At 43.0% G+C, this 26,044-nt stretch overlaps 2 protein-coding genes across 3 annotated transcripts in view; one reads left to right on the top strand and one right to left on the bottom strand.

Moving 5' to 3' along the window:
• Positions 1-1,618, top strand: part of ABCA4 (ATP binding cassette subfamily A member 4) — a 137,189-nt gene extending 135,571 nt beyond the window's left edge. The window contains exon 50 of the mRNA XM_075936565.1: positions 78-1,618. Within this exon, the coding sequence (XP_075792680.1) occupies positions 78-200 (123 nt within the window). The 3' untranslated portion in view covers positions 201-1,618. The remainder of the gene's footprint in view (positions 1-77) is intronic.
• Positions 1,619-2,075: 457 nt separating this feature from the next.
• The window catches only part of LOC102459125 (very-long-chain enoyl-CoA reductase-like), a 55,927-nt gene continuing 31,958 nt past the window's right edge, over positions 2,076-26,044 (bottom strand). For both annotated transcript variants that reach the window (XM_006114146.4, XM_075936562.1), the window contains exons 5-13: positions 24,857-24,960; positions 22,849-22,964; positions 22,625-22,730; positions 16,523-16,595; positions 16,389-16,432; positions 6,119-6,176; positions 4,451-4,539; positions 2,839-2,884; positions 2,076-2,748 (exon numbers count right to left, since the gene is read on the bottom strand). In XM_006114146.4, the coding sequence (XP_006114208.2) occupies positions 2,621-2,748; positions 2,839-2,884; positions 4,451-4,539; positions 6,119-6,176; positions 16,389-16,432; positions 16,523-16,595; positions 22,625-22,730; positions 22,849-22,964; positions 24,857-24,960 (764 nt within the window). In that variant the 3' untranslated portion in view covers positions 2,076-2,620. The remainder of the gene's footprint in view (positions 2,749-2,838; positions 2,885-4,450; positions 4,540-6,118; positions 6,177-16,388; positions 16,433-16,522; positions 16,596-22,624; positions 22,731-22,848; positions 22,965-24,856; positions 24,961-26,044) is intronic.

Here is a 26,044-nt window from a genome sequence, read left to right as displayed (position 1 = left end):
GTGCAAGTGGCAAGAGTAGTTCCATTGCCTGGCCTTTGGAGGGAGGGGCTGGTTATATTTCATCTGTTCTCTTGCAGGTATTTGTGAACTTTGCTAAGCAACAAATGGAGGATGAGGAAATTCCATTACACCCTCGTGCTGCTGGAGCCAGTCGAGTGGTGAAGGTGTCTCCAGCTTTTCCTCGACAGACAGGTGAATAGAGCCACCCTGCAGCTGCTAACACTGAAAGCATGTTAACTCACAGATGTGCCATATCAGCTCTATGGAGTCAATGGGCACAGTATTCAAGTAATATTTTGTACCTTTCTGAATACTGTGATCACCAACTAGCAACAAGAAATTTCTTCTGCCTTGGCTTGAGAGAGACATGAGGTACACACTTGAAAGATCAAAGGTGTGAAAGATGCTTGGTTTATAATAGAATCATCTTGTATTATCAAGGATCATTCTATGCCACAAAGAAAAACAACTCTCTCTTCCTTGCTGACATACAAGAAAGCATTAAAGATAGTTTTTCTATGTTAGACCTTTAAGATTTTTTTTAAAGCTGTCCACATTAATTGCGACAAGTAGCATTGGACACCAAACCAGTAAGAGCTGCACCTTAGAAACGGGCATCCGCCTTCTTAAAATGCAAAGGACTTTATCAAGCCAGGACACAAATGTTAAGACAATTCTCATGCTCAAACAGAACATTTGATATTTGAAAAAGCTTGGTGATTTCTGGTAACCAAAGTAAACACATGGCCCTTCATTTCCTAGTTCCAGGGCCTGAGGTAAAAATACCAAAAAGGATTTTTTTTTAAAGTATTTGTGCAATGTTCAGTATTTCTGATCTGGCCCAAAGTAGGAAATATTGGCACTCTCACACGAGAAACCTCACATCTTGGTAGTCTGAACTGACATCTTATCACCAGCTGAAGTGAAATGTTCTCTTTGTGCACAGCCCTCACGTCTCAAGCAGGATGTACATATTGCACAGGCCTCCTGTAGACAAGGGAATTTCAGGATATATACAGTCCCCTTTGAAGTCAATGGGAAAAGGGGCAACGGTAGCAGACAGGTTCCCCAGCATTTTTGGAGGATTATATTACTGAACTGTCACACATTTTGATGTTCACCTTTGACACTAATTTTGTATTTAGTTCTTTTGCTGTTTCCCAAACTACCAGAGAATAGCAGACTGAAAAATTATTCATAATGATTTATTGCTTTGATTACTCCAGCAATAATCATTACGTGCTCCTAAGCCCTTCGTCCAGTGGTAGAATGTGTTATGTAATAATGTACTCTGCGGATTTTGTCTTTTTTTTAGCCAGTGAATGTAACATTTTTACATATAAATATAATACAAAGACCATTTTGTTTTGTATTATATTTGTATGTAAACTATGAAACTTCTGCAACCAGCTGTAATACTTCATCATTTGTTGCCATAATTATTTTGACAGTTCAAAACAGGCTTGATTTTATTGCATATTTTATCTTTACAAATAACTGTAAAATTTGTATGCATTATTTCTAGATAAATAAATCCTGAAAAACATTATATATGTTTTCTCTTTGTAGATACATTCTAAAATTGGTTCTTTAAAAAGTCATTGTCAGAATTTGCAGTAGTTTCTTGAATAGATTTACAGAAAACCTTCAAGTTTAAACTGAACTTGTGGAAAAAAGTCATACAGAAAGTTCCATATGTAACTGATTTCTTTTCTCTGCTTAGCAAGCAGGGACAGATCTATCATTTTGAGGACTGTAGGTCAGTGCATTTTCAAGTACATTGTAAACTCTTCAGAGAATACTCACATAAAACCCAAGGTTAAAAGTTCTTTTTGGTATCATAATGACTTGTTTTATGAAAACAGGCCAAATACCACAGCTACAGAAGCTACTCCATCTTCAAAATCTAGTCTACTAGCTGGTGAGAAATTTATTGATAAAGGAGTTTTTCTAACAGTGGATGTTCTCTCCATAATGACTCGTGATTTAAGATTGACTTCTCTAAGTGTGTGTTAAGGCCGACTCAGTCATCCGAGTTATGGCTCACCTCTTTATTCTGAGTACTCCTATTTCTCCCCCTTTGTAACCTCTTCATTTCATCATGAAGCACCTGTCTCCATAGTGCTTTCTCTCCAGCATGGAAAGGCAGCTCATGCATCTCTCTTTGTATAAGCCAACCTGATGCTGACTCCAGAAATCATTGCATGTCCTTTCCACTGTGGTCAATCAGCACTTCTGTGGAATGCTGTTCCACAAGTTGGAGCTTCCTCTTGGCAAGCTTCATAATGATGCACAAAACCAACCAAGTTGGTGTAGGAAGATACAACTGTCACTGTCTGAAAGGATCTAGGCCAATAGGGTAACAGTGAGCCTTAAAGGCCCATGGCTTCCAAGGAAGCAATAAAGTCATGGTGACCAATGCGATTTTATGAAAATTTAGAACTATTAGGGAGATGCAGTTTCCAATTTTGTAGAATTTCCAACAGCAATGGGGATTCAACATGCAGCAGAACCACCCTGATTTCGTTATCTAAATGAATTCTCACTTGCTAGCAGATTTCTCAATAAATGAACCTAGCAGCTTGCCCTTCTGTAGTTCCACTCAAGTAGTTCATTCTTCTTACAATAAGAAAGGAATAATTGCCATCCTAATACTTGGGTAATCCTTGAATTCTCGTACGTAGATGTAGTGTTTATCCTTTGCCCAAACTGTCATCTGAATGAAGCAAAGCAATGTGAACAATCCCACTACAAAAAAAAAACAATGTCAATGCTAGTAAAACAACATTATCGTGTCCTGAGAACAAACCAGTTGGAAGAAGACAGAATCCTACTCACCTGGGACACACTGAGTCATGATGGTGAAGCTGATCCATGCCCCCACCTGTGATAGGCAAGGAAATTCAAAATGTTTCTAATGGCAGCATTCACGTTGATACCGCTTATCAAAAACATCCCTCATTAATGTTGGTAAACAAACAAAAACAAAAAAATATAGGGTTACCCAAAGCTTTTTCTGGTATCATTTATTTTTAACAAAATCAATGGCGTCCTGTTAATTCCAGAACAAAAGCTCCCCTTTTGTCATCATGGTTATTATATGTTGTGGGTTGGATGTAAGTTTCTTGCTCCAGGGAGGCAAACAGAATTGCCAGGCCCTGGGGCAAGGTGGAGGGGGTTCCATGCTCCCAGAAGGGGTGGGGCCTCCGGTATAGAAGGGACGGGGTGGGAGTAGCTTTCTTGTCACCCAGAGCACGCTGCCTGGGGCTCCAGTGGTGATTTAAAGGGCCCAGAGCTCTAGCCACCATCACTGCTGAGGAGGCGCTACCCCCCTCCCTCCCACACACTTTTGAATCACCAGGGCATGGGGCAGTGCCCTCTTGACTCTGTCCACCCCCTCCCCCTTCAGCAAGCCTGCCTTTCTCCCTCATCGCCACCTACTTTGTGCTTGTTCCTAAATCAGGGCTTGCAATGGTGACATTCTGCAGCCCTGGGAACAAATTTTTGAATTCCTTTTAAAACAACAAAACTCCCCTGAAGACATGATTTTGTATAAATCTGACTTCAGCAGAGTTGTGTGGATTGAGGAGACGCTCACTCGTGTGTACAGGACCTGAACAAGATCTATGCATGGCTCACATCCCATTTAAATCTCAATTTTGAAGGACTAAAGGATGCAAAGGCTTCATGCAGTCGTTCTGCACAGAAGTAAATTTCACTATATGTACATCAGGATGTCTGCTACGATCGCCCTAAGCTCCTAATGCAGCTTCCCATTAAGCCCTGCTTAGGGGCTCAAAGCTGCAGCATGGAAAGATCTCTCTCCCCAAGCCTGAAGCTGTCAGGGCCACCAGGAGGAGCCCCTTCCCACTGGTCCCAGCACAGAGATGCTGCAACTAGGGGAAAGGGGTCTAGTCACGCTGTCCCCAACAGGGAGTTACCCAGGTATGCCCAATTTGCAACACCCTGCTCCACTTGAGCCCCCCCCCAGCCCTTGAACCCTCCTTCACCCCACAGCCCACACTCCCAGCCTAGAACCTGTACCCACTCGTGCACCCAGCCTCTCTCCAAACCTGGAGCCCACTCTTGCACCCAATAACCCTCATCCCCAGCCCCTCCCCAGAGCCTGCACCTCCAGCCAGTGCCCTTGCACTGTAACCCTCTGCCCCAGCCTGCACCCCCAGTCAGAGTCCTCACACTCCTGCACCACATACCTCTGTTCTAGCCCCCAGCTCTGTCCCATACTCAGAAACCCTGGACCCCAATCCTGCCACATGAATTTGTTATATGCACCACTATGAACGTGATGTCACACGTCACCTCCATGTTGCAAGTCAACTCCACACTGGTGCAACTGTAAGAAATGTGGTTTGCTTGCACCACTGGTATAAATTAAGATGTAACCTGCAAATCTTAAATTTCAGTATGGTTTACTTATGAAAATACATACCTCGTATGTATAGTTAGGACAGGATACAAAGAAAAACAGCCACGTGAAAGGATTCTTTGTTGGATAAGGGATCTTACGGATCTTGGATCCTACACATTAAAAGAACCACAAAAAATAAATAAATCACAGAACACTGGCTCACTTCTGGACAATGTCATTTGTTATATAGACAATGACAATCTGCCTATTAGAGAGCTGGCTGGGAGATGGGCAAAATAGATTTGGAAACAGGCACTCCACTGAGCAAGAGGAAGGATTAGGGTGCCTGTGGCAACATTAAAGTCTGCACACAGTATTTGGCAGTACCTAGAAGCATCCTTGGGAAAGATCATTGGCAATGCTGCATGACCAGCCCTAAGTCACTCCGATAGGAAGTGTCTGCACCATTTCCCACACCTCAGACGCGAATGGTGTTTTAAGATTACATTTACACAAAATTGTGGATGCAGTTAGCAAATATCAGCCACAGCCTACACATCCATGACACGAAGAGGGGACAAACATAAGGGTGTTTATGCTTCCAGCCACACACTCACTTTGTGCCCTGGGCAGGAGCCAGGCAAATTACTAGACACTGCTCTCCACAGCACAGCTCCTCCTATCACCGCCAAAAGAACTAGCCAACCCGAATACCCCTTTTGAACTACCAGGGGATAACACAAGTCCATGCCCTTATGGCACAATCTGGCCCTAAATGCTTTTGTTACATATGCAAACTTCCTTTAGGGTCTAATCCTAGGAGGTGCTGAGTACTCTCAATTCCCACTAAGGTTAGCTTGAGAGTGATTAGCCCAGGGGTTGACAATAATTTTACCATGTCTTCTCAGGTCACTCCAAGATTTTGGAAAGTGGTTGAGAGCTGCACTCTTCCATGATATTAATGGAGGAGATGTGAGGTCTGGGATGGTGGTTGGATGCAGAAGGGAGAATGGAGTATGGGAGGGAGTTGGGATGAAGGAGGCAGTTGTGACCTATGGTCAGGGACTGGAGTGCAGGGGTTTGAGATGTGACCAAGTGTAGGGGCAGGTTGTGATCGGGAGGAGGTATGGCTGCAAGAGGGGGCCACAGGGTTTGGATATGCTGAGTGGGGGGGGGGGGACACAGAGGGTTGGGGAAGGGAGGAGCTGGGGTGCCAGAGGCAGGCTCTGGTCAGGACACTTGCCAGCCAGCAGCCAAACCTGCCTGCCTAAGGTAAGGCTTGCAGAGCTTAAAACGCTTACCAGCCAGCCTGCCTACCCAGTCATGTGATCGTGTGAATAACTGAGCCGAGGAGAGGAAGCATGGTTCTTCCTGGCTGCCTGTTATTCAAATAGGCAGCTCCCATTGGCCAGTTTCTGGCCATAAACTGGCCAATGGGATTGTGCTGGGGGCCGCTCCTGAAGGTTCCCCTCCTCCCCTCCAGTTTTGAAACAGAAACAGGGCCTGGCATCCACATTTGAGTGGCATGTGGGGCAAACAGGAGAGCCTGCCTGGGGCTCTTCACTGACTCTGCGATCCAGACCCAGTGGCTTGGTGGGCCAGATTTGGCCCACAGGCCATATTTAGCCCAGGCCTGGATTAGCCCCTCACAGGAGGCTTTCTGCACCTTGCAGGATCAGGCCATTCATCTGTATATGTCATTGCTGAAGCACTAATTTAACTGCACAATGGTAGAGAACAAACTTTTACCATGTCTTCTCAGGTCACTTAGTGCAATGTGGATAGAGAAATTTCCAGCTTCACATATCTGCAAGAAACAGCATAAAATATAGTAAAGGAAAGTGCTTCCCTTCTACTTATCATTCCTCTTCCCAATGCTAGCTCCTAAACAAATATTTTTAAAGGACCCTAAGCACCCATTGAAAAATGGACTAAACAATGGGACTAAAAATGTATTTAGATCTTAAAGCTCAAAACAAGATTTCTGACTGACAGTAAGGAGATTTCTGTTCTACTCAGCCTTCCATACACAACAGTCCATAACATATGCTGCTTTGCATTTCTCAGATTGCTCAATATTTTTAAACCAGTCAGGCCAGTCAAATGGTTAAGGAAACACATGCTGGATCCACTTCATTCAGGGGTGTATGGTGTTAGGGTCTGACCAGAATAGTTCAAATGCATTGCACCTTCTTGGGATTTGGTCCACAACTGCAAGTAGGCAATCTGGATTTCTCAAAATCCCAAGGCATATTTGTGCGGTATAAATACTGATAAGCTGGTCCATAATGCTGTCTGCTCTAAAAATTTCCAGTTATCGCCTTTAAGGTTGGCAGTACCTGTCTCAGGATCAGGCCCAGTATTCAGTTATTTTATGGTCAGGGAACCCTGATGTGCACAGTTGCAACACTCACACTATAGGAACTTTCTATATTTACAAATATACTGGTATTAATACATTTAGCACAGCCACAAACACTACAATTTCGTAAGAGACAGGGAGTGTACACCAGTCCTTCAAGAACAACCTGTGTTATAGAATCATAGAACACTAAGATTGGAAGGGACCTCGAGAGGTCATAGAGTCCAGTCCCCTGCCCTCATGACAGGACCAAATACTGTCTAGACCATCCCTGATAGATATTTATCTAACCTACTCTTAAATATCTCCAGAGATGGAGATTCTACCACCTCACTGGGAAATGTATTCCAGTGTCTGACTACCCTGACAGTTAGGAACTTTTTCCTAATGTCCAACCTAAACCTCCCTTGCTGCAGTTTAAGCCCATTGCTTCTTGTTCTATCCTCAGAGGCCAAGATGAACAAATTTTCTCCCTCCTCCTTATGACACCCTTTTAGATATCTGAAAACTATCATGTCCCCCCTCAATCTTCTCTTTTCTAAACTAAACAAACCCAGTTCCTTCAGTCTTCCCTCATAGGTCATGTTCTCTAGATCTTTAATCATTCTCGTTGCTCTTCTCTGGATCCTCTCCAATTTCTCCACATCTTTCTTGAAATGCAGTGCCCAGAACTGGACACAATACTCCAATTGAGGCCTAACCAGCGCAGAGTAGAGCGGAAGAATGACTTCTCGTGTCTTGCTCACAACACACCTGTTAATGCATCCCAGAATCATGTTTGCTTTTTTTGCAACAGCATCACACTGCTGACTCGTATTCAACTTGTGGTCCACTATAGCCCCTAGATCCCTTTCTGCAGTACTCCTTCCCAGACAGTCGCTTCCAATTCTGTATGTATGAAACTGATTGTTCCTTCCTAAGTGGAGCACTTTGCATTTGTCTTTATTAAACTTCATCCTGTTTACCTCAGACCATTTCTCCAATTTGTCCAGGTCATTTTGAATTATGACACTATCCTCCAGATTAGTCGCAACCCCTCCCAGCTTGGTATCATCTGCAAACTTAATAAGCGTACTTTCTATGCCAATATCTAAATCATTGATGAAGATATTGAACAGAGCTGGTCTCAAAACAGACCCCTGAGGAACCCCACTTGTTAGACCTTTTCAGCAGGATTGTGAACCATTAATAACTACTCTGAGAATGGTTATCCAGCCAGTTATGCACCCACCTTATAGTAGCCCCATCTAAGTTGTATTTACCTAGTTTATTGATAAGAATATCATGTGAGACCGTATCAAATGCCTTACTAAAGTCTAGGTATACCACATCCACTGCTTCTCCCTTATCCACAAGACTCGTTATCCTATTAAAGAAAGCTATCAGATTGGTTTGACATGATTTGTTCTTTACAAATCCATGCTGGCTGTTCCCTGTCACCTTGCCACTGTCCGAGTGTTTACAGATGATTTCCTTAATTACTTGCTAACCAGTGTTAGCCATCATCTTCCTCATCACCATCACCTTCCCCATAGTCACCAGTGGCCATCATTTTCAGGCACCTCCCACGGACTGCCTCTCCTTTTCCTACGGCCCTTGGGCTGGGATGCTACTTTTATAATATGTTACCCTGACAGTATACTGGCATTAAACATAACATGATTGACATTATGATACAGGTTGCAATCAATTCGTTACCATAGGCCTTTTGTGGTTGTCCATCACAATTGTTATTTCTGTTCTAGCCAGTTATTTAGTCTGGTCTTAAACAGTTATTTTGGGTTTTTCCAATAATGATGTACCTGCTATATTAGAGGGTATTCTTGGAATACAAAAGGTTGCTTTATCTAGGTTGAAAGGTCCTGAATACCTGCACATTGTCTTTGCTATCTTGATGAAAGGTTCCAGTCATGTGTATGCTAGCTTTGCCTTACCTCAACATACTGGATGTGGTCTGTAAATCCCTTGTGTTATAGCCAAGCTGCCAATAAAAGCCTACAGTAACTTATTATAATAAACATATCAAAATAATGAAGAAATACATCTTTATATTTATAGGTAAGCAAACAAATTAACTCTATAGGCTATACACACCCCTTTGATGGTGAAATTTAAAATGAATCCAGTCACACAGGTCTGGATGTTATTGGTCAGACATTTGAAGGGACGATTCAATGCTATTTTTCCTCCCTGGGAGTGGAGGGAGAAGTATCCTAAAGATATTTTTTGTGTCTTCCTGGGATATGCTTTGCTTATACCGGTTACATTTGTATGCTAGAATAATGATGATAATCTCAATCCCTGATTTATGACCCGTCTTTATAATCCAACATCCACAACAAAGATTGTTAGACTCATTACCTTCATTAACAGCTTCTTTTACTTAATCCAGATCATTAGTCATTTCTATGAAGTGGGTCTCTTTGAGCCAACAATGGTTAACTATATTCCTAGGGAAATGAGGGAAATTGCTTGGTTCCCCAACAAAGTAGGATACTTTGGAGTAAAACAGAAATTTGGATTTGTGACCAGGATACTGCATTGGTACCTCCTTTGATTGCTTACCATGTAAAAATTGACCATATACAGAATTAGGTTACCCTCTCCACCAGAGTCTTCTACTTAGCCTCACCAGGCATGACGATGATGATTACTTATTCCTCTCCTGTAGTCCACACCGAAGAGTGTCTGTCTCAAACATGTTACATCTAGAGATGCACTTAACCTCCTCCTCTAGCCTCCAGTGCCCTTACCCTCTCCTCTCCCAGCATCACCCTGTCCCCCCTCCCACTGACACCTCCCCTCCTGCCCTTTTCCTCATTGTCTCCACTTGGCCCCCTGGGATTTGTCTCTCCTGCACCCCTGTCCCTTGGTGCCTTCCCCTTTCTTCTTATTATTCTTCTCCTGACCTCCTCCCCTCAGCACAAGCCCCTTCCCCATATTTTTCCCCTCCCCCCCCCAGGCCAGCTCTAGGTTTTTTGCTGCCCCAAGCAAAACATTCCCCCCCCCCCCTTTTTTGTTGTCTTTTACACAAGTTTGCATTTTGCAATGGGTTTGTTTTTTTTGTTTTTGTTTTTGTCCCGGCATTTTAGCCCTATAAATAACAAATAGCATTTTCATTCTTTTTTTTCCATAAAGGCAAAGGCGCTTCAAGTGAACTCCCCCTTTCACTCGCTGCTGGGTCACAGCAGCCTTTTCCCTGCCCTGTCCAGCCTCTCTCTATGGACAAGCACCCTCACTCCCGACCCACAGAGGGAGCAGGGTGCAGGGACAGCACAGAGCCAGAGGGGTGCAGGGAACAGTGGGGTTGTACAAGGGTGGCGTGGGGAACGGGAGGCACAGAGCCAGAGGGACGCAGGGATCGGGGGGAGCAGGGTGCGGTGGAGGCACAGGGAATGGGATGCAGAGAACGGGAAAGGCAGAGGGATCAGGGTCTAGGGGCAGTGCAGGGAACGGGCAGCACAGAGCTGGGGGGGCAGGGATCGGGGGGAGCAGGGTGCGGGGTGCAAGGGCGGCGCAGAGCCAGAGAGTCACAGAGAAGAGGGAGACCGGGGGTCCAGGGGAGCAGGGGCGGCGTGGGGAATGGGTGGCATAGAGACAAAGGGGCACAGGGCAGCAAGGGGGCTGGGGCCGTGGCAGGACTGGAGCTGGTGGGGTGGGACGGGGTCTGGCTGCACTGCATGCCGCAGCCAGCTCCTGGGGACATGCGGCGAGAGCCAAGCTGCCGCAGCCCTTTAAAATCAACGAGACTATGTCACGCCAGCATCCTGGCGTCTGCTGGTGTCCCGCCCTCTGGCTCGCGCCCCACCTCTCATGCCAGAACTGCATGCAGGCAGCCCAGTGGCAAGAATCGACACACTTCCCCCTCCCCGGCGGCGCTCTGCTCCTCCGCTGGCTGACAGATCGGATGTGGCTGCGCCGCCTGTAGTGAGGGCTTCAGCCAGCCCGTCACAACAGCCCACCGGCCCAGTCCGCCCCTGCACTCGCCAGCTGGTAAAATCTACTCACCATGGGCGAGTGTATTTGTCGAGCCGTGTGTGTGTGTGTGTGTGTGTGTGTATATATATATATATATATATATATATATATATATATATATATAATTACGACTAGAGTAGAGCATAGCAGCGGTAATCAGATCTCCTGAGTTTTATTCCCAGCTCTGCACTTGTGCTGTCTGACCTTGGGAATGTTACTTTAACCTCTCTGGCTCAAATTATCCACCATTATTCAACTCTCAGAAAATTTCACATTTGAAAAGCGCTATGAGATCCTCCAGTCATTGACACTATAGAAATTCTTCTCTTAATGCAGCGAGAGGTTACATCTGCACTAGAGAAAATGGAACCTTCCTACGAGAAGCAACGTTAGTATAGCCAGGAAATAAAATTGTCCTGGAGACGTTAGTCAAAAGACACGCACAGGATTCTATTTCCTCAGGGTTTCTGTGGAAAGATGCCAAGATGAAACCTTGCCCTGAATATTAACCCTTTAATAGTAGGGCCCTAGTAGGGTGTAGTAGGCCAGCTGTCAGCTACTTACAACCTAATTGAGATTATCAACACCTGACAAACAGAACAAGTTTTAACTGTGCTAGAGAGTGGTAGCATCTGCAGAGGATCATTGTAATGAATGTAGCTGAGTGTGCTTCTCCACACGCAAACTAGCATCTCACTTCTGCAGACTTAATGGCCCAATCTTGACATTTTTACACAGCTAAGGCTTTCCCTGGCATCCAGATTCAGGCCAAAACTGACAGTTTGGTTTTATCCCAGGCCTTGCCTACGCTCGGAACATTAAGGTGCTGATTAAGCATGTTAAATATCGATTAATTTACTAGTCAAGTAGTTGATAGACTTTCCATTGACTACTCAACTAGTCGATAGGCACTTCCACATTCCTCCTTTGAAATGAGGAAGCTCTTGTGCATTTCAAAGTTGGAACTCAGCGTGCAGTCCAGGGCCAGCGGGAAATCCTGCTGACTCCGGGCTCCAAGTGGGCACTTCTGCTTGTGCATTTCAAAGCAGAAGGGCCCGCGTGGAGCCCAGAGTCAGCAGGACTTCCCATTGGCCCCAGGCTGCACGTGGGATGCCAGCTTTGAAATGTACAAGAGTCCTCAGCTGATCCCAGCTTCTGTGGAAATGCTGTGAAGAATCTGGGGTCAGGTAGGGAGTCCCCAGCTAACCCCGGACTCCACGTGTTGCTGCCATTTTGAAACGCTGCAGCGGTGTTTCAAAGGGGCAGCGTCGCACTGAGCCTGGGGTCAACTTCATGTGGCACTGCTGCTTTGAAACACCGTGGTGGCATTTCAAAGGGGCAGCACCACACAGAGCCTGAGATCAGCTGTGCGGTGCTGCCCCTTTGAAATACCGCTGCAGCATTTCAAAGCAGCACCACCATAGGGAGCCCATACCCCATGCTCCGTGTGGCATTGCCGCATTAGAGTATCCCCTCCCCACTCCCGTGACTAGTCCTTAAAATTCTTAGCGCTGATGCAGCAGTGTTTTAAGGCAGTGGTTCCCAACCTTTTTCATACCATGGACGGCAAATAATGAATATGCAAATATGAAAATAAAATGTTACCAGTCCACCAAAATATATACTCCAACTCTGGCCCCCAGAGCCGCTGCGAACCATTGGCTTCACCTGCAGCAGCTACCTGTCACGTGGCAACTGTCAGAGCTGAAGCCGGCTGCTGCGTGGTGTCTCAGAGATTCAGGGTATATCCCAGTCACAGCCCGTGAAGCTGCTGAGAACAGCTGGCTTCAGCTCCAGTAGCCATTAACCATGTGCCCCAGAGCAGCCGGCATGGGCATGGCCCGGCTATGGCCCGGAAGACAGCGATTCATGGCCCGGCACTGGTCAGGAACCTGCTTTTAGGTGACACTGTGGTTGTGGCTGCAGTGCTGGGGGAGAGCTCACCCTGTGCTCTAGGTCAGGGTTTTTCAACCAGTGGTACGAGTACCCTTATGGGTAGTTGAGAGAAGTCTGGGTGGGGTATGTCAACACAACTGAAATTGGGAGAAAACTGAATTTTTGTTTTAAGTTTTACAGCATTTTATTATTTTTGTACTTTTTACACCCAAAAATTTCAACGCCCGCCCAGCTACCATTCAGTTGTTTAAACAAATGTGTTGCAATGGTAGAAAACAATTTCATGTGTCTGAAAACTGTAGGTACTGGGAGTACTTACAATTTTTTTTTAAAAAAGGGGTACTTTATAGTAAAAGGTTGAGAAACACTGCTCTAGGTAAATCAGCTCTATGAGGAAAACAGCTGACAGTGCTGGGAGCTGGTTTATAATGGCACTTTGCAATGCAGTAACTTTCTGCAGTTGTGCTCATTGGAGTCCGGGAGGTGGGCGGGCGTTAGCCCACCCACATCTAAAGGACCTCCCACCAGCCTATGGGGAGGGTCCACTGAGCCCAGAAAACACAATGATTACTTGGGACAAATAAAGATAAAAACAGGGACGGGTGTGAGGGTCAAAGGGCTAAAACAAGGGAACTGGATGAGGACACAGAGCAAAGAGCCCTCAACCGCACCCGCTGCCCCTCAAAGGTCTCAAGAGAGCCAGCGGACATTGCCCCGTGGAACTCTGCCCGGATGCGTGAGCGGATGCAGGAATGGAAATAGGCCCCACAGTCACAGGCCCCTCCCCTGGCCAACGTCTGCGCCCTGGTTTTATAATTCACCATCTTGGCGATAGCAACTTTGTGGGGTTATGGATGGGGTGTGCATAGATTAATAGTGAGGGGAGAAGTGCAACCAGAATCTCAACATGAGGTTCTGGAGGAGCTGAAAGAGAGGCTGTAGCCTGGCATACTCGAGGTAGATGTGCGCCAGGGTTGCCCTCTCGCCACAGAAGGGACAAGTGTCAGGAATGGGGGTGAACCGCACCAAGTACGAGCCCGTGCTCACAGCGCCATGCAGGATTCTCCAGCTGATGTCCCCGGTAGGCTGTGGAATCAAGGTGGAATAGAGACTGGCCCACCGGGGCTCCCCACCCTCTATTGGTGGTAGGAGGTCCCGCCACTTGGTATCTGGGTGGGACACAAGGGTAGGGAAGTGGAGTGTGTGAAGCATGAGCATGTACAGATGGCTCTTTGGCGCGGTTTGGAAGGGGACCAGTTGCAATGCGTGCAGCCAGCTCGGGTGACGAGGGGGGGGGCAGTCGGGAAGGTACATGGGTCTTGGGGCCAATGGACAGATCAGGAGGGCCAGGGTGAGGGCGGGTGGGTGCACCCTCTTGCAGGACCTTATCGCAATAAACCCGAGCAGTAGGTGGCAAAGCGTCCTTTACCTCCTGAAGTACACGCCAGGGAGTACATAGGCTGGAGAGCCCCATGTTTCTGAACTTGTGGGGAGGAAGTTACAGCACAGTAACTTGCTATTGTAGACAACCCTTAAGCTAATCAGTCTGGGTATGTCTACACCACAAAGTTAATTCGAACTAACAGTCGTTAGTTCGAATTAACTTTAATAGGGGCTACACATGCAAACTGCTATTTCGAATTTAATTTGAAATAGCGGAGCACTTAATTTGAACTAGGAAAACCTCATTCTATGAGGAATAACGCCTAGTTAGAATTTTAAGTAGTTCGAATTAAGGGCTGTGTAGCTACTTAATTCGAACTAGTTGGAGGCTAGCCCTCCCCAGGTTGCCCTGGTGGCCACTCTGGGCCAAACCAGGGAAACTCTTCTGTCCACCTCCCGGCCCCAGAGCCCTTAAAGGGGCAAGGTGTGCCTACGGTGCCCATGCCAGTTGCAAGCCTGCCAGCATCCAGCCAGCAGACCCTGCACCCGGCACGGGATGAGCCGGCCACCTGCTGCTACCCAGCCATCCACCTCTTCCCAGGACCAGGCTGGCAGCTCATAGGAGCCTGCCCAGGGCCACAAAAAGCAGGCGCCTGCCCGGTCTAGTGCAGAGATCGCGGACCTTTGAGGTTTGGGGGGAAGCCTCCAGTGTTCACAATCTCCACACTAGGCACAGGAATGTGGCCATCTACAGCCGCATGGCTGCCAACCTGGCCACCAGAGGCCACATGCGGACCCAGAAGCAGGTTTGCATGAAAATCAAGTTGATCCAATGAGACCCTCGAGCCCTGAGCTTAGAACATAAGAACGGCCGTACTGGGTCAGATCAAAGGTCCATCTAGCCCAGTAGCCTGTCTGCTGACAGCGGCCACCCCCTGGAGGGGGTGGACCGAAGACAATGACCAAGTGATTTGTCTTGTGCCATCCATCTCCAGCTTTCCACAAACAGAGGCCAGGGACACCATTCCTACCCCCTGGCTAATAGCACTCCATGGACCCTACCTCCATGAATGTATCTAACTTCTCTTTAAACTCTGTTATAGTTCTAGCCTTCACAGCCTCCTGTGGCAAGGAGTTCCACCGGTTGACTATGTGCTGTGTGAAGAACTTTTTTATTAGTTTTAAACCTGCTATCCATTAATTTCAATTGGTGTCCTCTAGTCCTTATAATATGGGAACTAATGAATAACTTTTCTTTATTCACCCTCTCCACACCACTCATGATTTTATATACCTCTATCATATCCCCCCTCAGGCTCCTCTTTTCCAAACTGAAAAGTCCCAGTCGTTTTAGTCTCTCTTCATATGGGACCTGTTCCAAACCCCTAATCATTTTAGTTGCCCTTTTCTTAACCCTTTCCAAGGCCAAAATATCTCTCTTGAGGTGAGGAGACCCCATCTGTACACAGTACTCAAGATGTGGGCGTACCATAGTTTTATATTTCCCCTCCTCCTTCTTCCCTGGCTTTCCCCTTCCAGCTCCCTCCTCCCAGGTTTCCCTCTCCCCCCCTCTCTCTTCCCCTCTCCCACCTCCTTTTCCCAGTCTCCCCAGAGGTTAATCCCCCCCTCCCCCGTTTTGTTAAATAAAGACAGTTTCTATTTTTGAACACACATGTCCTTTATTTTTTACATCAGGAAGGGGGGCTACGGAGGGGTACGCGGAAGGAGGTGAGGGAGGAATGGGGCACGAGCCTCCGATGGGGAGGACTGGGGTGGCTCTGCGGGATCCTCAGAGTGGAAGCTCTCCTGCAGGGCCTCCTGAATCCTGACAGCCCCCCAATGGACCCCCCAGATGGCAGCCTGCGGAAAGTGCAGCCGGGTTGACGGCCAAGTGCTGTGATGCGCCGAGTGTGGGCACTTGGGGCACTCTAAGACAGGTCTGCTTTGCTGTCCCTCATCGAGTTAGACAAGCAAGCGGGGAACCCTGAGAACTGTCTGTCCGGGGTGGGGGCAGGGTCCCTTTAAGCATGGAGCTCAGTTAGCCTCAGGCAGCAGCTCCACACTCTAAGTCCTAACCTGATGCCCTGCTAGCACTGGTTCCGTCCAGCCTTAACTTTGGTTCAGGGTCCACTCAGTGTGGACATGCTATTTCGAATTAGCAAAACGCTAATTTGAATTAGTTTTTGGGTCTAGATGCATTATTTCGAATTAACTTATTTCAAATTAACTAATTCGAAATAAGTTAGTTCGAATTAGCACTGTAGTGTAGACATATCCTCTTAGTTCTATGTCCTGAGCTTTCAAGTAATAAAATCCCTGACATTTCCCCCTATCCCTACAATCTAATGAATAATAAAGGAGAGTCTTTAATAATACATTATAAAAAAGCAACAGACCTACCAGAAACATGATCACAGCAAAATTTATCTGTTTTTGTCCATAGGCTAGAAAACAAAATGTTTGATTGGATAGTTAGCACTCAAATATACCCAGGTAAAGGTTCAAATCATTCTCAGGGCCATTTTGCTACTTACAAGGAGGTGTATAAAGAGGATGATTGATGTAATAAGCAAGCCAAGCTGCAAATCCCCAGTAATAGAAGCAGTTCTGAAAAAAAAATTGTTCATCGTTTTAATTAGTCATCTAACCTCATGATTACCAAAAGCACAAGTTTCAGCAACAAAAATGACAACATACTAAGTGTGGTAGGATGGGAGGGAAAAAACAGGAAAAGACAACAATAAATAAGCAGGAAATGTTGCTCTTGGAGTGAGATGATTTTTCCCCCTTCAGAGCAAAAATAACATATGGACTGTTTGGTCTAAACATTATTTCTGAAAATGTAACCCAAAAAGCTAAAGTGTTTTATCTGGGAATCCATTTTGTTTCTCTGCACACAGAAGAGAGGTGAGGAGCCCTCCCCCCTTTGCAATATCCTTCCCCTGTTCACACTCCTCCCCACACTCCTCCTCTCAACTTCACTTATCAGCTTCCTTTCCCTCCTCATACAAAGCACATTTTAATCCTCCGCCCTTAAACACCTACCATTGACCCGCCCTGTATCCTCCTCAAACTATAGGCCAATCACTCTCCTCCCCTTCACCTCCAAACACTCTGAATAGGTAGTCTGCAACCACTTGCTGAATTTCAATTCTGTTCTTGACCTTCACCAATCCAGCTACCACCCTTTATGCTCCACTGAAACTGTTCTCACTAGATTCTAGCCAGATTTCAGGGCCTCCCCTTCACCATTATCATCCTGGGCTTCTTGGAAGTTTTTGCAATGTCAGCTTCCCCGTACTTGAAATTTTGTCCAAGGTTGGTTTCCAAGGCTCTGTTCTTTCACAGTTCTTCCTCCTTCTCCTACCTCTCTGATTGCTCTTTCAGTGTCGTCTCTGCCAGGTTCTGCTTCCCCTGTAAGAATGTCTATCCTTGGCCTGCTCCTCGGCTCCTATATTCTAGCTCTAGGTGCTCTCCTCTGCAAGGAAGAGGTTAACTATCATCTTTAGGCTGATGGCTCATAAATTGACCTCTCTATGGATGCATCCTCCCCTTCACTCAATCTAGTATCTCAGCCTATCACCACCTTAAACACAGCATGGCCAGAACAGTGCTCCTTATCTTCTTTCCCTCATTCTTCCCCCATAACCTGGGTGTCACTTCTGACTTGGTGCTCTCACAGAATATAGGCACCAACATTTTGCTGATTAATAAATTACAGACAACAAGAGAGCTTTGCTGCAATTTTTTAAAATTCCCGAGGTTGTCCCACAGGCATGGTAGATATTATTTTCAAATAAGAGGCTTTGTTTGCATCTGTGATATAATGGGTTAGTGCATGTTGTTGTCTTCCCAAAGTGACTGGCTCCATTAAGGATCGGAGCCATACAACACAACTAGAGTTATTTCTTCTAGCTAAAGTGGTAAGGGATTATGCTGTTCACTGAAATTTCCAAATTCAAACTCTGCTGCCAGCAATGTCTGTATATATGCAGCCTTGTTCTATCCACATAGCTCTAGCTTTTATTTAATTAGAAAACCAAGATTTTAAATTTTGACACCATAAGAGTAATGGTTTGAATAAAAAAGAAAAATGTTTGAAGATATTCAAAATCCCAGAGCCAATTTGTCCACTGGCATAAGGCCACAGAAATTGATTGAATTATACCAGAGCAGAATCTGGCCTTTTGTTTATTTCTAAGGGTTTCACACAATCACACACATCAATGAGTTTTACTATGGTTCTGTTACAGTCTCCTCTTAAGTCAGCAAGGATATGTACAATCTACTGAGTCAAATCCAAATCCAAAGTGTTTTCACTAATTAGCATAATGGTTTCAAACCTGACTTCCCAAATAGACTTTTTGAATGTTTAATGTTTTTAATTGTATAGAACAGCAGTAAAAAAGCATGAAAAACAAATGTTTAAAAAATACAAAATTCTACCCTCATGCAAAATGAATCCTGTTTGTTATTTTATACAATTCAACCTTATGAGTTAAAAATGTAAGGAATTATGCCACCATTCTGAAAATCTAGCCATTCAATCCAAAACTGATATAAATTTAACATAATCAGCAGTGAGGTGGAGGGGGATGTTTGGTAAGACTTTTCACTCTTTTTATATCCAAAATAGTTTTTTCCAATGATCTGCAGTAGCTAAAGCCTCCTCTAAGAAACTGTGGCTCGCATTTTTACCTACTGCCTTTTCAAGATGTTCCCAGCTAGACTTGCTAGTGCCCAGAAGTAAAATCTTATGTGGTAGTGGCGGCGGCATTAAAGATACCATGCAAAGAAAATACTCTGAGCTTCTGCTTAATAAATTAGCTGCAAAACAGAACCCAAGATGTAAAGAAAAAGCAGAGGCTGATGTGTGGAAGAAGATTTAGAGGAGCGGTCAGCATGACTTTAAGAAGAGAGAGACTCATTCTCAGGCACTGAGTAAGTAGAGTGAGTGATTGTGGTGGAGATAAGACTTTGGGGAAAAGACAAGGAGACTAGAGCAATTGGGCCAGAGAAGAGCACAAGAATCAAGGTGCTCTCACAATGAGATTGTCAGTTAATGGTAAACACATCTCAGCCAAATAGTCATCTGAAAGTAACCAGATTGTTATTTTGTTAATTTAAGTTTCAAATACAGCACAACCTACTTAGTCTCAAAGTCTTCTTTTAAAATCAAACAAGAATGGTAACTCTCGCACCTTACATGAGATTTTCTCTGGCTGCCAAGACATCAATGGAAGACAAATCTATGACCAGCTGAAAGTCCAGGTCTACCAGAAAGAGTTACTTTTCCATAAAAAGAAGAGGTATGTTGCTTGGGCTCTGCTTGTTAAATGTAGAAAGGTGGGAGAGTAAACAACATAGCCATTATCTACAGCTATATGGTAAACTACAGTAACATTTCAGTCAGTAATGCCCAAAGAGGCCATGTATCCGAAATCAGACTCTTTAGCATCTACAAACCAGACTTGCTGAATGTAGAACAGCTAACAATGAGGTTCTTTCAGTTTATGGTGTGAGAGATAGTAAAATATCATATGCTCCAAGGGTGCCCTCACAGCTTTATCATGAGTGTCATTATCATTTTTCCTACAATTATTTATATTATAGTAGAGCCCAGAGATAACAAGCAAGAGTGAGACCCCATTGTGCTAGGCACTGTACAAACACATAGACAGTTCCTATCACAGGTTTACAGACCAGACAGAAAAATGGTGGGGCCAAAGAAAGCAAGATTATTCCTATTACAGATAATAGAATTGAGGCACACAGAGGCTAAGTGATTTCCCTAAAGTTACTGTCAGATTTCTGTGTGCCAGTCCAGCACCTACACCACAAGACCATCCTTTTTCTCTACTCATTATTATATTACACTATCACCTAAAATACACCAGGCATGGTACAGACTTATGGAGAAACAATCTCTACCCTGAAGCACTCAGACTTTTAAAACAGAATCTTGCAAGGAAACTCTCCCATAAATTTGGAACTTGCAATAAGCTGAGTTGTATGCCTCTGACTTCTATTGCAGAAAAAAAATCCCACATTCCTTCTAAAGCATAATCTTTTTTTTTAAGAAAGGATACAGATGTAATTAAAATGGAAAAAGACATCTGTATCCTTTCTTCAAAAAAAAGAATTTGCTCACATCCTCCAAATCTCAGAAACCACAATGAACCCAAATGGCCCTACTGCCATGTATGTGAAACAAAGGTGAAGGGTCTTTCAGCAAGCATGAAGGATGGAAACCCTCCTCCCCTCTCAAAAATGTCCAATCCTGTCTCTTCTAAGTCATGCTTCCAAGGAACTTGATTGGCTCTCACTGAATTATGATGATTGAGTTCTCCAGAGAACAAACAAGCAACAGCCCCTATATGAATAATAATATATGTGAAATAGGAGATCTTTTCTACCACCTATATTCAAGCGCTGGAGAAAAATGTGTAGAATAGGTAGAAGGAAATGTACCATATATAATAAATATTAAACCATATTTATAAGTTAAAGGCTGAGCTGAGCTTTCTTTCAGAGCAGAGTGTAACAATTTGTCTCTTAATTAGGATAGAATAAAAAAAGGTGAGTCTAATATAAAATCATACACATCGTGGTAGGTTATCAATGGAATCTTAGTGAAAGTTATGCAGAGTTGTTTGGAAGAAGGTGTTAAAAATTGTTCCATTTTGAATGGGGGGGGGGGAGGGATACCTGACATTTCTTTGCACTTGCTATCTCACAAACGGTTTCTTGATTACCCATATTTTCCATATAATTAAATGTCCTGGAAAATTTGTTAATCACTTTCTTCTCAACCCACAAAGTGAAAGTAATAAGGCAGATCCTCAAAGGGAATTAGATATCTACGTACCTTTAAGAGTCCAATCAACCTTTCATCAACTTGATCATTTAGTATGTTTACATCCCCCTTTTCCCAATTTAAATGTCTTTGCACCCCAGGAAGAACTTTCTACACACATGTGGTGAAGTGGACAAACACATATAGATGAATACGGGAGAAAATAACTTAAAAGGGTGTTAAGGCTAATACAGTTAATGGAATTAGAGTTGGGTAAAACTATTCCATGAAGTGTTTTTTCACCAAGAAATGCTGATTCAGGATGACCAAAATTTGTTGCAAATTCATACTGAACTTTTTGAATTGTTTCAGTCAAAACAAAATTTTAAAATATTTTTAAAAAATTGAAATGTGGTATTGACATTTTTAAAATGTTTCAGTTTTTCCAATTCAAATGACTTTTCATTCTGATATTTACTTAATTTTTTTTAAAAGCTCAAATGAAATGTTTCATTTTACCAGAAATTTTTTTAAGAAAACTTTTTGGTGTAAAGAAAAATTTGAAAATTTAATTTTAAATTTCAATTTAAAATGTAAGGGCCAACCTGATATGAATGAAGGATGAAAATAAGTATCATGAACATGATGTGGTGAAGAAGAGGGAGCAATTCAAAGGCCCAGGTCAGAATGACCGGCAAAGAAAGATTTTAGCAGCTGAATTTTGTTTGGAGTGGAGTAGTGCAATGGAGGTGTCAGACACCTATGAAAAGTGATGATTTAATGCACTTTATAAATTCACTTTAAAGATACAATTGTGCTGCTTTCACATATCTGATGTTATTAATCTAAAATAGCTCCCACTTGTCCAGATTAGACATTTCTAATAGAGCTGCTGGCCTGATAGAAAACCGTGCACATCTCTGCTTAGGAAAGCAATGAAAATAAATCTGTGCAAATATATAAATAAATAAATAAATTCCTGTGAGTACCTTGCCCTGATAATGCTACTATCTGAATATATAGGACTCTTATCCTATGTAGGAAGCACAAAGATAACTAAATCTCCTGCAGGGAGTCAAATAGTCAATAGAGTAATAACTAATATTGGTAGGTTGTAAAAATGAAAGAACCTTCCAGTTCCCAAGTCAGACTACCACTACCTTAAGATGCAAATGTATTTTTAAGTGAATAAACACAAAATATTAGATACCTAAAGGGGCTATTAGGATATGACAATCTGCTATCCTCTAGATGCTATATAAAACTGTTTTAAAATCTAGTATTCCACTGCCTCATTAAAAAAAATCTATAGTTATATTGCACATACCATATTATTATGCAGGCAGGCAGCCACCAGTGGGCTCAGCCCTGCTCCCAGAACAGAGGTGTTGCTAGGCTGTGTTCATGACAGGAAGGAAATGCAGAACAGCCATGGTGCTTTATGCTGCACCAGAAGCAAAGGCACATTTATAATTGCCAAGAAGAGAAATGATTCTAAGATGCTATTACAAAAACCAGATTAAAAATATTTTGAAAACCTCTAGCGATGCACTACTGTGCTTTTGAAATTCTTGCACCCAAGAGATCTAGCAGGTTCAATACTGAAGGTATTAAATCTTGAAAGAGCAATGGGAAACCTGTGACAGGAATTATAATGGCAGGGTAGCATGTAGGTTACAATGGTAAGATTACCGAGAGATCTTGTACAGGGATTTATAGGTCAAAGCTGCGGGTCATTACCACAAAAGCCACACCAAAACATTGTACTAATGAAGCAGTGTGGAGAGTGGCCAGATTGTATTTACTAGAGGGCTGTGGGTTGATTTTTGTCACAATTTACCTTAATAATATTCCTCAGTGGCATAGTCCCATGGGAGAACCGATGAACAAATATTGTTTCAATCAACCTTTTGATGTAGTGGAAAGAATGGCAGATACATGCCAAGCTAGAAACAGCAAGACAAAAGCATTTAAGAATGCTACAGAAACAAATGTGGCAAGACAGTTGGAATAAAAATATGATGCTTACAAAAAATATTGCTTGAGGCTCATAACAGAACTTACTTAACTACTGGATGGGGGCTTGATGTAAGCTTGTCATTCAGGCCATAGACAAAAGGCATGCGGAAATAAAACAGAAAATAGATGAACAATGGACCCGCATATTCTGTCAAAAATACCTGAAAAAAGGGAGAGAATAATTAGACAGAGCAGATCAGAAGCTGTGCTTTTTTTTATTAGTAAATTCCTCCACTAACCTAGAATGGAGGATTGGTTGGTTGATTTGACAACATTTGGAATTATATTCTGAGACTGTTAGAAATGCATACATATGGCATGCACTTGCATTTGCAGTGACTGCATACAACTTCAATAATTGCATTCACGTGTAACAAGTTATGTGCAATTAACAAAGGAACACATACAGTTGTGAAATGTGAATGCAAATTATAGTTTTATTACCTTAGCCTTTATTTTTCATCTTGGTGTCCTATAAAACTGCTTTTTATATAGTTTAAAAAGAATGCTGGGGGAAAAAAATCTCTCAAAAAAAGGGAAAGAAACTAGTTTATAATGAATGAATTTTGTTTAAAATAAAATACTTCATATGAACACCAATTTAAATTGACCTTAATTTTGATTATTACTTTTGCTTCCATAACTCAGTAAGGTAGGTTGATATCCAAATTATGAAGACATGAGGGAAATGTACTATACTTACATAACAAAAAGTCACCACTTTTTTTCTGATATAGTTGAAGCTACTGAGATGGCCAAAAAAGTTGTTGAGATTTTAGTGATGTTCACTATATTAATTTGATATGCTGTGGTATTTCACTGTACATTGATATGAAAACATCTTGATCTTCTAATTTGCTGTGATCATCTTACTGTGTTTAAGATTTCTTGCTTGTTGTCCTTTTTCTAATATAGGCTCCAGTGTTATGCTGAGGATTTATACTCAACAAAAAACAATTACTGTTTTTAATATTACAGAGTGTACTATTACCTTTGTCTTTGATATTGTTCATTAATAATATTACATTAATTGTTCTAAGAATAATCTGTCTTCAACTTGCTGTCTAACTTTACCTTCATGCTGTGACATTACAGTTAAAACTAAAGGACAGTATGTGCACTGTAACTGCAGAAGGCTCTGCACATATCACTTCAGAGCCACCATTTCTCTTACCGCCTCCTACTCAATGCTGCAGGCTAATGCTGCCATGATGGAACTTTGCTTTGAATTAAGGGTGCAGAATATATGACATTTTCTTCAATCTCTGTTAGAGCTGAATGAATAACTGATTACTGAGTTTGGTGGCGGAACCAAAAGGTATGAAAAAAATATTTGGGTAGTTTCAAACCTAAACTGATTTTTTGTAGTGTTCTTTCTTGACAAAATGAAAAATTAGTGTTTGGATCAAATGAAACATTGTGACTGCCTATTTGAAGTGACACTTGATTTCTAAATTAAATTATTTGAAACGCAATGTGGAAATAGCTCATTTTGATAGCTTCAAAACAAACTTTTGAGTTTCAATTTTTTCCCAGTGTTTATTTAGCCAAACTCACACTGAATTCATGCTGCCACTAAAATGACCAGTTGTCAGTAGTATCCCAGGACCTAAACTGCAAACATGCATGTGAGTAACTTTACTTTCATGAGCAGACCCATGAAAGTCAATGAAATTGACGGATATGAGTAAAGGTATTCATATGTCTTTGCAGGATTGATCTCCAGGACAAGAATGTAAGCCTGATCTCTGATTGCCCAAGGAACAGAATTTACATAGTTACTTAGTACCACAGTGCCAGATTATGTTGTGAGACAATCACTACTGCTTTTCCATTGAATGCATGGCCAGGATTTCATGATGTACTTTTACTGAAGTCTCTCATTAAATGCTTCTTAAGGTTAGAATAGTTAAAAATGAAGATCTGCTCTCTCCATCTGCTGTCAGACCAGGCGACATATAGAAATTCTATATAAATGCTGAGAGAAAGTGATGCAAAAATTAATTAAAGAGAAGCATTAATTAAAATGTCCCAGGCTTGCAGCATAGCTCACCATCGTCCATCCTATTTGTGGCCCTAAATCTTTAAAATACAGTGTAGCGGTTGTGCCAACTGGGAGATGTTGCAGGATTTCCTCATCTCTCAAGGATTTTCCCTCTGAGAAGAAGAAGTAGTAGTTATACACATCACAGTAGAATTAAAGTAAACTCTGGTAACAGAAACCTTTTAGTCCATTTAGACCAATCTTGGAATCCTTTTGGCCGGACTCATGCTTTTACCAGAGTCTTATGTAAGAGTATGCCACCTGATAAATACACATTTAGAATCCTAGCGTTTTCGTATACGTGCATGCAAAAAACAGGAGTAAATATGCTGTCCACCCACAGAACTACCACTGAAGCCAACACCATGAATTGAATTCTCACGCCCTGATCTGCAGTATGGTCATTCCACTGCTGCTGAAGAAAATGGGTAGATGCTAATGGGGTAGGTGAGTCAATACTCTCTCTGTTGGGACAGAGAATTTTTCAGAGAGCACGGACCACTAACCAGCCTCCTTCTCATTCCTCATTTCTGTGAACTCCTTCATGGAGGAAAGTCTTAGAATGCAAGAGGTTGCATTGTCCTCCTACGTGACCTCTTTGGGCCCTTCCATTTCAATCCAGTGGAAATGTGGTTTTACAGGGTTTTGTCCTAAGCAGGGGGCATGGCACAGAACAGGATCTCTCTCTATCTCTCGCTCTAGTAAAATGCAATTTATATTACACTTTTTTGCACACACTCTTGTTGAACTGACATCTTTCCATTTCAGAGGTTTGACCTATGAGACACAAGCCTGCTCTGGGCTGGTGGCACCCTTGCTTTTCCTTCCTGCATTTAGGGGCATACCCATAGTTCCAGCTGTCACCTACTAACACGTTTCCCAGCATAAGCCATTGGATGGCTGTTCACATAAATTCTTGTGGAAGAAAATAAGCTGCTCAAGCACATATTTTCCCATGGACTTATCCCAAAACAATTTGTTAATCTTTACTAACAATCATTTGAAGAGATTGTGTAAGTAACTATGCCTAATAGCAGCAAAAAATGCTACATATTATTTGAATAATATGGATAATTAAGATGTTTTTTTCAATTATTCTTTCATTTTTAAGCACCAATGGCATGCAACAAGAGTTTTCTATCAGAAATACCCATGACCAATTTAATTGAATCAGTCGCTTGGCACCAGCTAAGTTTG

Source organism: Pelodiscus sinensis, chromosome 9 (assembly GCF_049634645.1).
Source record: "Pelodiscus sinensis isolate JC-2024 chromosome 9, ASM4963464v1, whole genome shotgun sequence".
In the NCBI taxonomy this organism is placed as follows: domain Eukaryota; kingdom Metazoa; phylum Chordata; order Testudines; family Trionychidae; genus Pelodiscus; species Pelodiscus sinensis.
The sequence above is the reverse complement of the archived record's forward strand: the minus strand, read 5'-3'. Positions and strand labels throughout refer to the sequence as shown.